The sequence below is a fragment of the Kryptolebias marmoratus genome, linkage group LG19, assembly GCF_001649575.2.
Source record: "Kryptolebias marmoratus isolate JLee-2015 linkage group LG19, ASM164957v2, whole genome shotgun sequence".
Lineage (NCBI taxonomy): Eukaryota > Metazoa > Chordata > Actinopteri > Cyprinodontiformes > Rivulidae > Kryptolebias > Kryptolebias marmoratus.
In genome coordinates this window covers 7,482,721-7,493,809 of record NC_051448.1, presented here as the reverse complement: position 1 = coordinate 7,493,809, position 11,089 = coordinate 7,482,721, and the positions used below count along the sequence as shown (strand labels likewise).

The window sequence follows — 11,089 nt, the reverse complement described above, 5'->3', positions numbered from 1 at the left end:
GGGGGGGGGGGGGGGGGGGGGGTCCGGCTTTGATCTGATCTGATGTCAGAGCGCTCCTAACATGCAGTTAGAGTGTTTCTGCAGATAAAACTGGATCTGAAACACCGAGGCAGGCTCTTACAGCAGCGGAGGAATAATTTAGTAGTGCAAGAAAAAAGAAAAAAAGTCAAAACGTCTGAGCAGACTTTGTTAAAGCTGAAGCTTGGTATTCTTGTTTCTAGGACGTGATTACATTTGATTATCTGGAATTTTGTATTTTTATAAGTGATATATTTCATTAGTTCATCCAAAAGTTCATGACCTTTTCTTTAAAAAACAACAACAGCAGCCATTTCTTTGCCCAGGTGTAAAAGCTCCAAATTCGTATTCGAATGTGTCACTGCTCTGTGGTTAGAATTCTGTATTAATAACATGTTTAGGTGGTGTTAGTGTCTTCAGTTGTCACACTTTGAGGTTTACAGATGATGTAATGTCTAAAATCCGCCCCACACAGAGACAAAGGTGGCGCTCACTTGCTCTGGAGCAGCATGTTGGACTGTCTGAGGAGGGACACCTCGGGTCTCAGGCTCCTCTCGCTGTTCGTCAGGTTACAGATGTGACTTCGCAGCTCCTGTTCACTCTGCCTGCTCACCTGCAGCTCGCCCCTCAGCCTCCGCAGCTCCGCCTCCAGCCTGGCGTCAACGGAAACACGGGTTTGTTTTAAAGCATCGGTTTAACCGCCCTGCGTCCGTCCTAGCTGAGCTGAGATGAACCGCTCACGTACTTGTTGGTTTGTTCGGCGTGACAACTCAGAGCCGCCGCGGCGCTCCTCTCCGCCGCGTCCCTGCTGGGGCTGATCGTTTTCGCGCTCCTCTGCTTCTTCTCGGTCCTCCCCGCGGGCGGCGAGGGAGTGTTTGTGCTGCCTCTGCGGACTTTCGGCGAGGAGCTTTTGGCCGCCCGTGGGGCTTTGCCGCCCTGCTCCTCGTGAGGTAGATTTTCTGGAGCTGCGGCCGACTCCGGTCCCCCTTCTCCGCCGTGGAGCTGCTCTCTGGGCTCCGCAGCAGCCGGTTTGGATAACGCCGCCGGCCGCCGGTTCGATTCCACTGACCTCACCTCGGCTCCTCGCTCCTCGCTGCGGATCTGAAGGCAGTCCACGCTGTGCGCGTCATCGTGGGCCACCACGGCGCCGTTCTGACACTGGTACTGACTCGAGTCGGGCTTGAACTTCCATTTAGAGCCTGCAAAAACAAAGAATCAGCAATTCTGCAGAGTTTGAACAAAAGAAGTCGAGTTAGGGGCACTTTAAACAACATCTAAGTCTTTTTTTAAAACTAAATAACAGCTGCGCTCTTTCTGTAAATGATGCTGAGTTTAAACGTGAAACCCAAACAGTATTTTTGTGCATGTAGAAATATTTGCACGATGACGTAATCCTGAATGATGGAAAAAAACAAACCCAACACGGTCAAAGGTTTATTACTCAGAATCTTTTCGGAAGTTGGACACTTGGCAGGTCACTGAATCTGTCTCATCACTCGGAGAACTCAAACCAATAAGAAGCCAGCTGGCGAATCAAATTAATGTTGCAGACAGCAGCAATACAGGAAGTCTGCTCTTATAAAATATATATAATTCTGGTCCTTTTTCTTGACTAAACGAGAGCAAAGCATCAGATCAAACAGATATCTGAATATTTCTACACAAAGACGTGCCACTGTGTTTAGCCAGCTAAATGCATCCAAAATAAAAGCAGATTTTTGAATATCACAGCTTTTTTTTCCTCTTCAGGTGTCACTAAGTGGATGCTGCAGGTGCATGGACTCACTGCCGGTGCCATCTGTGCTGGCCTTGGAGTAAACCTGCAGACCCGGCGGGAGCGAGTGCTGCAGGAGGTGCATGTGGAAGTCGTTCTCGCTCTGAACGGCTTTCTGCACGCGCAGCTTGAAGACGTTGGTGAAGTAGCAGGTGGCGTCAAACCCCAGGTAGACTACGGGATATCCGATGCTGGGAGAGCATAAAACAGTGGTATAAAAATGCTAGAATCTGATGTTTACTTCTCTCGCATTTTGAGTTCTCACTACTCATCAACCAAAAGGTGGAAAAAAATTGCCTACCAGTGTGCAGCGAAAAGATGGGAGAGGTTGGGATGGGCGGTGTTGAGATCTTTGAGCCGAAGCGAAGCCTCCGTGTACACAAGCATAATCCACAAGGACACTGTCGATATACAGACGCCCTTCTCTGAGAAGAAAAAACAGCATTTAGGCGTAAAAAAATCACTGGAAAATGTCTGAAACAAGAGTAAAAATAACTATGATGCAAAATAAAAGAACAAAAGTTAAAAACAACATGGAACTGAAGGAACCATTAATGTTAAACAATATAAACAGGTTTTAAAGCAACAAATGCCTGCCTGGTTTGGTTTAACTAAAACAACTTTTCTTAACGTGTTGTTTTGTTTTTTCAACAATTTTAAATTAAGGCAATAAATCGTTTGAAAATAATTAAGTTCTGTTTTATCAACATTTTTTCAGCATTTCCAGAAACAATAATTTATTTTAGAAATTCTGCTTTGAGTCACATTTTGTTTAACGAAAACCAAAAACATCAAACACAAATACAGACTAGAGAAAGTGAATTTTCTGTCAAAATATGGTGTGAATACTTAGAGCTGTTAAAGCTACAAGAAGCAGAACACCAGCTAAAAGCTAAGTGGGGGGAAAAAAACTCAGGCTAAAAGTCGAAAAATGGAAGCTAAAAGCTAAACTCACATAGCAGAACAGTGGCTGAAAACTAAAGTAGCACAAGGCTAGCCAAACACTAAAAGTAATAAAAGGCTAGCTAAAAGCCAAAATGTAACAAAAGGCTAGCTAAAAGCCAACAGTAACAAAAGGCTAGCCAAAAGCCAACCGTAACAAAAGGCTAGCTAAAAGCCAAAATCTAACAAAAGGCTAGCTAAAAGCCAACAGTAACAAAAGGCTAGCTAAAAGCTGAAAGCTAAAACAGCAAAAGGCTAGGTAAAAGCTAATAGAAGCCAAAAGCTAGTAGCTAGTATCTAAAAGTAGTGGCACCAAAGGTCACACCTCCCGTCTCCTGAGGGAGCAAAATGTTTTAATTCATTAATGGCTAAATGAGCACAAAGTATTCAGGCTGCAAAAAGTACTCTAAAAACAGAAAACAGGAGAACAATGGTGTGAACGCTGAGTGAGTCATGGCACAGCTGGCATGTTGTGACGAGTGTGGAAATAAACAAACCACATACTCACCTGTGTGCCAGATATAATTGAATAAAACATAGGTGCTCGCCACAAAAAAGAGCCAGTGCAGCGGGACAAAGATTAAACAGAAGATGTCCAGCGTGAAGGCGGCGCAAACAAAAACAACACAGATAACCTGAAAAGCAAACAAAGACAAAGTCCTGTCGGTTAAATGTGTTAAAAATGAGTTCATTTTAAACACAAAGGAGGAGGAGGGGGGAAGGCTGTGGTGGTTTGTTAAAGCTTGCGCAGCGCGGCCTGGGCTTTCATTATCGGGGCTCGCGCTTGGAGCGTTAAGCCACGCGGCAGGAGTCCTCACCAGCCCGTGGCAGTGGAAGGTGGTGTACACGCTCCCGAAGAAGAGCCAGCACGGCCACAGGTACTCCAGTCTGAACTCCAGGATGAAATCCACCAGCAGCACCAGCGTCCACATCGCCCAGAACTTCAGGAAGGTGTACGCACTGTGGAAAAACGGGCGAGGGGTTAAAAAATGACACGAAAACTCCAACATTGTTGTTGTTCAATTCGTCTGCAAAGTTAGACGAGTGGGGAACGTTTCCTTTTTTCCTCTCGCCTCCAGTTTTTTAGTAAATACACAGCTGAGCTCGGGTCAGATTAGTTAACACAGAAAGAATCAGCCCAAATTGGACGGTGAGCATCCTAAAGGTGCAGTCAGTCTTTTTTTTAAAAAAAAAACAAAAATAAAAACAGGACACAACAAAGAAGGCTGAGCGAGCATCCCAGGATTCACTTCATCGTGGCAGCCGCCAGACGAACAACGAGCTGCGGTTCTCCTCCTTTGTTCTGCTCTCGTCCATCCACTGCCATCACATCACCCCGTCTTTGTTTGGTTACCATGGCGATCCTTCTTCTGGAGGACAGAGGGAGCACCACAGCATCCTCCAAACACACCTCCCCGTAACTAATGTCGTTTAAAATGCATTTCATTTATTATTCATTTCACCAGAAACAGGTATTTAAAAACCAACATTATGTCTTTATTTAACCAGTTGCAGGGGGGGGTATGAAAGCCTCTTTAATTGTTCCTTAAAGTATATTTTAAGGTTTAATTCTTTTAAGCATAAAAATCAGACGAATAGGGACAAAAGGGGAACAAAACATCAGCTCTTATTCTGTTCTTACCAGGTTCACTGAATGAATTATTTTATGTGCAAACTCATATTTAGCTTCAAATATTGCAATAAAATTATGTGTCTTAAAATTACTGTTGTGTTTATTGTCTGGGATGGAAAACAAAAGGAACCGGACTTTTTTTTAGGCTTTCAATAAGATTAAATTGACCCTCTTTTAGTGTCTATTTAATGATCCCACACATACAAACTCAAAAACAGACATTTTGAAACATTAAAATAAGAAATTCAATTTAAAAAACACGCTTTGTTTGTTATTTTAAGACGAGGTGGTTCAAAGCAGACCTAGTGGAAGGTGTTAAAAACAGGGATTTATGTGGGAAAATTGGCTGTTTTGTGTTTTAATAATTGTTGTGGAAAGGATTGCTGAAAGCAGACACAGAGGGGGGAAGAAGGCCGACGTGAACTTGAACAACAAATGCTGCCTTTTTTCCTGTAAACAACGGCGGCTAAAAGTGAGCTTTAACCCGCTCCACTCGGCCCAATTAAGGCTGATTGTTTTCACGAAATAAGCTCCAGGTTTGAGATAATTTAAGATGAGAGGAGGTGGGATGGGAGGCAGGCAGGTGAGAGCGGGATGACGACGGCTGAGGAGAAGGGGGGAGATAAGAAATTCACACAAAGACCACAACAAAAAGCAGCAGCCAAGCTAACCTCTCCGACAGCTTCTCGGTGATTTTCAGCTTTTTCATCTTCCGAAGCCTGTTCGCGTCCACATACCGTTTCTTCATCTTACGGCTTCTGCTCCCCCCCCCCGTGCTTCCAGTCCTCCCAACCGAGGCGCCAGCGACGGTGTGGAGGCAGGGGGGTGTGGGTGGAACAAAAAATAATAAAAAAGAAATAAAATAAAAACAAAAAAAGGAGAGAGAGGGCAGAAATAAATAAAACAGACCGTTTTTTGTGTGTGGACGAAGCGGCGCGAGCTGCTTCCAACGGTTCTGCGCATGCTCAGTGCAGGTGGCGCCTACAAGCGCTCATCAGAGGAGGGCAGCAGATCGACAACAATACAGCGTCAATAAATTCAACTTTTATGGCTTTAGCTTTTATTCTGCACGTTTAGTTGAAGTCATACGGAACAATAGTGCTGTTCCGAGTACTCCTAACAAACTTTATGGTTTGTTTTTTCGAATGGCTTGTGTTTAAAGCCATAATAGCTGCCAAAATATCAGGATTTTCCTGCTTCTAATACAGTTTCTACATCATTATTAGTGGTTTGGGTTGAATCAGCCTCATCAGGGTTTGCGTTTAAAAACAGCAAACGTTGCTCGCCTTTTCTTTTTTTTGTTGCAACTTTCAGCTCTTGCAGGTGAGAAACAAATTCAGCTTAAATGTTAAAAAGCTGCAATTTTTCCTATATTTGTTGGAGAAGCTGAAACTAAGCTGTTCAGATTAAAGTGATCAGAACAGGAGCAAAATAAACAAAACGGGGCATGACAGCTATTGTCATGCCCCAAACAAGCTGAACCTTTTGATATACAAATGCTTAAAATAGCTAAAAATATGTTCTAAGTAGTTACTCTAAAATACAATATAAACCAGAAGACTGAATGCTGAGTCAGCGTTTAAAACAAACATTTTAATAATGATTTCTAATGCAACTTTCTAACATTTTTTTTATCTTTTCTCTGAAAATCCTACTAGAAGTGTTGCTGCTTTTCATACATTAGTCTTTCATAATATTCCTGATATTCTCTCAGCTGTTTGTGCTGACATTGTTGTTTTTAATTTTTTTGTTTCAGGCACCATTCTGGCCTCCTCGTCAAACCAGAGTGAGCTTGTGAAGAAGCTGCGACCCGCTGCGAGTCATACGCTGAAAATGGTATCCCAACTCTAAGTCCAAACACTTCTGTCCAACGTGAGACGTCTCCTGTGGTCCCTAATGAAAACTTCAGACTGTCTCTCTTAAAAAAGACGCTCATTATCACCCAATAAAAGCAGACAGGGACGCAACCGCCTCTGTCTGCGTGTTCGTTTGTCTGCCTGTTAGCAAAATATCTCATGAGCCAGTGGACAGATTTGAATGAAACTCCCAGAAAGCAACCATTAGACATAGATCTATGACTGAATACAGATACTGAGCTAAAATCTGACACGACACAGACTCTGAGACCCACAGAAGATCTCACAATATCGTCTGCAATGACGCATAATCACGACCAAAACAGCTACAACTCTGTCATTTTTTTGCAAGACAATCTTAGTTTAAAGCTCAATCGAGAAAAATACATTTAATAATAAATTAAAAAAGTGTTTAAATCTCCCAGAGAAACTGTCCAACTCCACAGTTCTGTCAACATAAATAATTCTCAGAATGCACCAAAAAGACTTTAAAATCCAATCTTCTTTTTGCACCACGCTTAGTGGTCATTAAATAATAATTCAGATGTTCTTTGCTTTCTTCCTGACATTTCGGGGATATTATCGGGTGTAAGTCTTTGCTCTTATGTTGAATATTTGATGGTTTGACCTACATTACAGGGGGAACTACCAGCTGGCTCGGCCTTACAAGTCAGGACCCCCCTGCGCTGACTGCGACAACAAACTGAGCTGTAATATCTATAAATAATTATTATTTTTATTCCGTGGGCTTCAGCTTGTACAAGACAAGCAGCTAGTTTGTGCATTAAAAGACCAAAGAGGCAAAGCTGAAGAGAGAAAAGCTCATCTAGGTTTCACATCGTCTGGTTTGGAAGGAGGACGCTGAATCACATGCAGGAAAATGTCAAGAATGACTGTAAAAAATATCATTTTCACTGTGTTGTTGCTGGGCAAAGCAAACAAATGCAGAAGTAGATATGCAGCAGTCCATGTTGAAAGTGAGATCCACAGCTAATTTAAGATCTCATGAGTTATTTGTGTTTATATTTTTACTAATACAGTATTATATCTGTAAAAAAACAAAAATAAAACAGTGTAAAACAGAGCAGATGCTTCAACTCAGTATGTCTATATATCACAGTTTTCTGCAGATTTACTGCAGAAAACTGTAGAATTGTTTGTCTGGGATCTTCCCCTCTACCCCATAGAAATATTGTCACTCTCAAAAGCTTTATGTTCCAAATGCGTTGTTTTTAAAGTGGTAGATCAAATCTTTTCTGACTGGTCTAGTTCAACCAAAGATGATCGCTGCCAACCTAAAACTTAAATCTCAAACTCTTTATAGCAGCTCATGTGAACATTATTTGTTTCCATCGCCATTAATTTGGCATTGCACTGTGGGTTTCATGCAATATTAGGGTTTTTTGCAAGTGCAAATAGCAGGAGCTAGCTGTAGCACTTCCAGCAAAAAGGTCATATTTTTTGGTAGAACATCTGAGTAATGCATTATTGATGATGGTGTAAAGTTATATAAAAACAAGATTTGCAGGAACTACAAGCTCAGACTAGCCGCGGGCTCGTCGAGCCAATCAGGATTAAACTTAACTTTTCCAAACCGGGGTTGTTCAAAGAGTTATCTCCAACAGGTAAGATATTATTTGCTCATGTAGCCGTGGGAATGTGTTTAGATGGAGGGTACCGTGAAAATGAGCCGTGAGAAAAGCTGAAACAGGAAGTTATTACAGACTCAAACAATATAAGTGGATTATAAACTTACATAACACTAGTGCATATATTTATTTTTATTTCTCATTCACTCATTCCTATTTATTATCTTTACGTTTCACATGTTATTTCTTGTCATCCACAAGAGGGGGCTGTAGCACCCTCAGCGCCTCCTGTTCCCACAGCCTTGTTTGTTCGTAACCTCTCCACAGAACCCCACTTCAGGAGCTCTAAACTGTTCATTTTGTGTCAAGTTGTGAATTTATATTAATTTGCCTATATTTTTCCTCCTGTCTGTGTGTCTCTCAGCCAGCCTTGTGTCCCTACGTTGACCAGGACAGTAAATGTCCCAGTGGACAGCGGTGGCCTCTTCTTGTCTCGCCTCCTGCAGATGCACCAGTCAGATTATCTGAAATGTCAAACATGTGCTTTGACTCGTGCTGCTCTCAGGAAAGAAACTGGTCTCTGAACCCCGTGTTTGTGTTCCTCTGGTGGTTAAAAAAGTGTCGCCTCTCTGCACCGGTTCAGTACCTCCGGCCGTTTGACCCGTTCACTAATTAGCAGAGGTCAAAGGGGAAATGGATGCTGGCGCTCGGACTCTCTGGACAAACACTGAGCCCGCAGGGGGTCGGTGCCCTTCGACAGAGTCGACAGGAAGGAGAACAGATCGGGGCGGGTTTGGCAGGAGCTGGGAGGACGAGGAACAAAATCCTGAAAGCCGCGCCAAGAAAGATTCACAGTTTGAGATCATACCTGCTGCCACGAGCTCAAAACCTGCAGCACCTTTAATGATCTGGTTCATATCTTTATAAAATGATGTAGTTTTAGGTTTAAAACAGGTAAAGTTTCACCTCCTTTCTACACTTTTCATTCACATTAACACACCGACTGTGTTCTTTATTTTATGCTCGAATTAAAAAAACAATAACAGGGAAATTTCGTTTTCTGCAAAAATGCTGAAGCTGAAAGCTAATTGTTTAAGTTGAAACCATCAAAACAAATGCTAAAATAAGCAACTCAGTAGCTAAAACTAGCAGACTTTGGAAATCATTGGTCTACATTGAGGAAGTGGACGTATCGAGGTGGTTGAAGCTCTTTTTTTGGCTCTGTCTCGGTGCGGGCTCTTGAGTTTCCACGCTGCGCTCTGACTGCTTGTTTTGATTTTGGCCCGTAAAGCGATCCACAATAACTTCAACATTTGCTTTCCTATTGCCACGCGGTCAAACACGCTGCCATTGTGTTGAAATTAGAGGCCCTTCCAGGCGCTAACAGACCTCTTCCATTTAAAATAAACACTCGCCTTGAATTTCTTTAACCGCGTGTGCTTGCCAAAAGAAAGCCCCTCTCCGACTGTGACGACATGGAGGAGACAAACTAGCAAAGCTTCGTCCCAGCAGCACCTGAAGTGTGTTAGAGGGAGCAAAGGGGAGATAAGGGGGATGAGTTCTTCTCCTCCTAGTGGCTCCAGTGATAGCGGAGGTCCTCTGGTTTGGCCCAGCTCGATAAGGCCGGCCGTGCCATCCTGTGGGGCTTATCAGCTACAGCAGCGAGTCTCAACAGTTGGTCCCAGAGCCAGAAAATGTTTATGCGCTCGGCGTCAGTTTGGCGACTTGAACTGTTTTTTTTTTTTTAATGTAAAAATGGAAAAAGAAATAAACAATACGGCTGTTGTTGCTGCTACAGATTTGAATTTTCTGGGTCTTTGCTGTAGAAACGGGCTCATTCTTTGTGGCCGCATCACTAAAACTCATTTAAGATGAATTAGATTTAACCTTTTCTGAAAAAAATACAACGTTGAATGACTGCTGAAAGAGCTAAAAACAGCAAAAAAGGTAGCTGAAGAAGCAAAAGGTTAGCCAAAAGCTAAAAAATATATTTAAAAACTAGCTAAAAGCTAATATAGGAAAGGATTCTCTAGAAACCAAAAGTAGCAAAAGGCTATAGCTAAATGGATCCAAAGTTTAGCTAGAAACTAAAAGTAGCAAACAGCTGCTTAAAAGCTAAATGAAGCAAAAGGCTTGCTAAAAACAGCAGAGTGGTAGCTAAAGGTTAAATTTAGCAAAACGCTAGATAAATGCTAAAGTACCAGGATGGTAGCTAAAAGCAAAAGGCTAGCTAAAAGTAGCAAAAAATGTAGCTAAAGCAGCAAAAGGGTAGCCACATCCCTTCACCTCCCGCCTTTCATCCCTTCACCTCCCGCCTTGAGATAAATGAGATAAAAAAGCTAGCTAAAAGCAAAATGTAGCAAAAGTGTAGCTAGAAGCTAAAAGTAGCAAAAGGCTAGCTAAATGTATCAGAAGTTTAGCGAGATGCTGCAAGTAGCAAACAGCTGGTTAAAAGCTAAATGTAGCAAAAGTGTAGCTAAAAGTAGCATAAGAAGACAAACAGAGTAAGTTAAAGCAGATTTTTAGGAGAACAATGTCTTTAAAGGATTTGAGGAGATTTCAGTGTGTTTCTATGGGGAAAATATTTGTAAATAATGTTAAATATTTTGAAAAGTTTAAAAGTTACAATGCCCAAAAGCCACCGCAGTCGTTTCCTGAATGAGCTGAAGGTTTTGATAGCTGAATGGCTAAATTTAGCACACAGTATGCAAAGGTAGATAGATTGCAAAACATAAAATAAAAAGCAGAAAAACAGGAGTGTGTATGCTGAATCAGCATTCATACCACAGCTGCCTGGTTACACGAGCAGAAAAAGTCATTATCTGATCAATTTAATTGTTGAAAAATTAAACCTGAACAAAAGGACATTCAAGGAAAAAGAAAGAGGGAAATAAGTTGGCAGAAACACACAAAAAAAGGCATTTCCACAGGCAGGAAGACGTCAGAGATTAGTTACATCAGTGTGTCCAGACTAAAGACATTTAGTCTGAGCTGTAATCTCCGAGCATCACGGTCCCTTCGGATCAGAAACAGGATGTGGACGAAATAAGAGTTCCGGTTGCTGAAAACTGACTGAAGATGTCAGGGCTCGATGCAGCAAAGTTCATTCTTTTCGCTTATTTCAAATGACTTGAAAATTAAAATGAAATACACCGTGATATTAAAGACACTAGCCTCTAAGTTAACCAATAAAAGGGCTTTTCTGAACCAAGATTATTAAAAGTATTCATGAATTTTTCAAATATAAAGGACAGTGTTTGAAAGTGAGCGTTAATTT

General features: G+C 41.9%; 1 protein-coding gene and 1 long non-coding RNA gene across 3 annotated transcripts in view; one reads left to right on the top strand and one right to left on the bottom strand.

Moving 5' to 3' along the window:
- The window catches only part of si:dkey-12h9.6 (macoilin-1), an 11,467-nt gene extending 6,083 nt beyond the window's left edge, over positions 1–5,384 (bottom strand). The window contains exons 1-7 of one of the 2 annotated variants that reach the window (XM_017412029.3): positions 5,039–5,384; positions 3,553–3,694; positions 3,243–3,369; positions 2,094–2,217; positions 1,805–1,983; positions 764–1,217; positions 513–671 (exon numbers count right to left, since the gene is read on the bottom strand). In XM_017412029.3, coding sequence (XP_017267518.1) covers positions 513–671; positions 764–1,217; positions 1,805–1,983; positions 2,094–2,217; positions 3,243–3,369; positions 3,553–3,694; positions 5,039–5,115 — 1,262 coding nt within the window. In that variant the 5' untranslated portion in view covers positions 5,116–5,384. The remainder of the gene's footprint in view (positions 1–512; positions 672–763; positions 1,218–1,804; positions 1,984–2,093; positions 2,218–3,242; positions 3,370–3,552; positions 3,695–5,038) is intronic. The other variant, XM_017412028.3, reaches the window with a different exon arrangement.
- LOC112450376 lies at positions 4,602–7,827 on the top strand. The gene is made up of 3 exons (XR_003038969.2): positions 4,602–5,056; positions 6,124–6,203; positions 6,863–7,827. It is a non-coding gene; the product is annotated as an uncharacterized LOC112450376 (long non-coding RNA).
- The last annotated feature ends 3,262 nt before the right edge of the window (positions 7,828–11,089 follow it).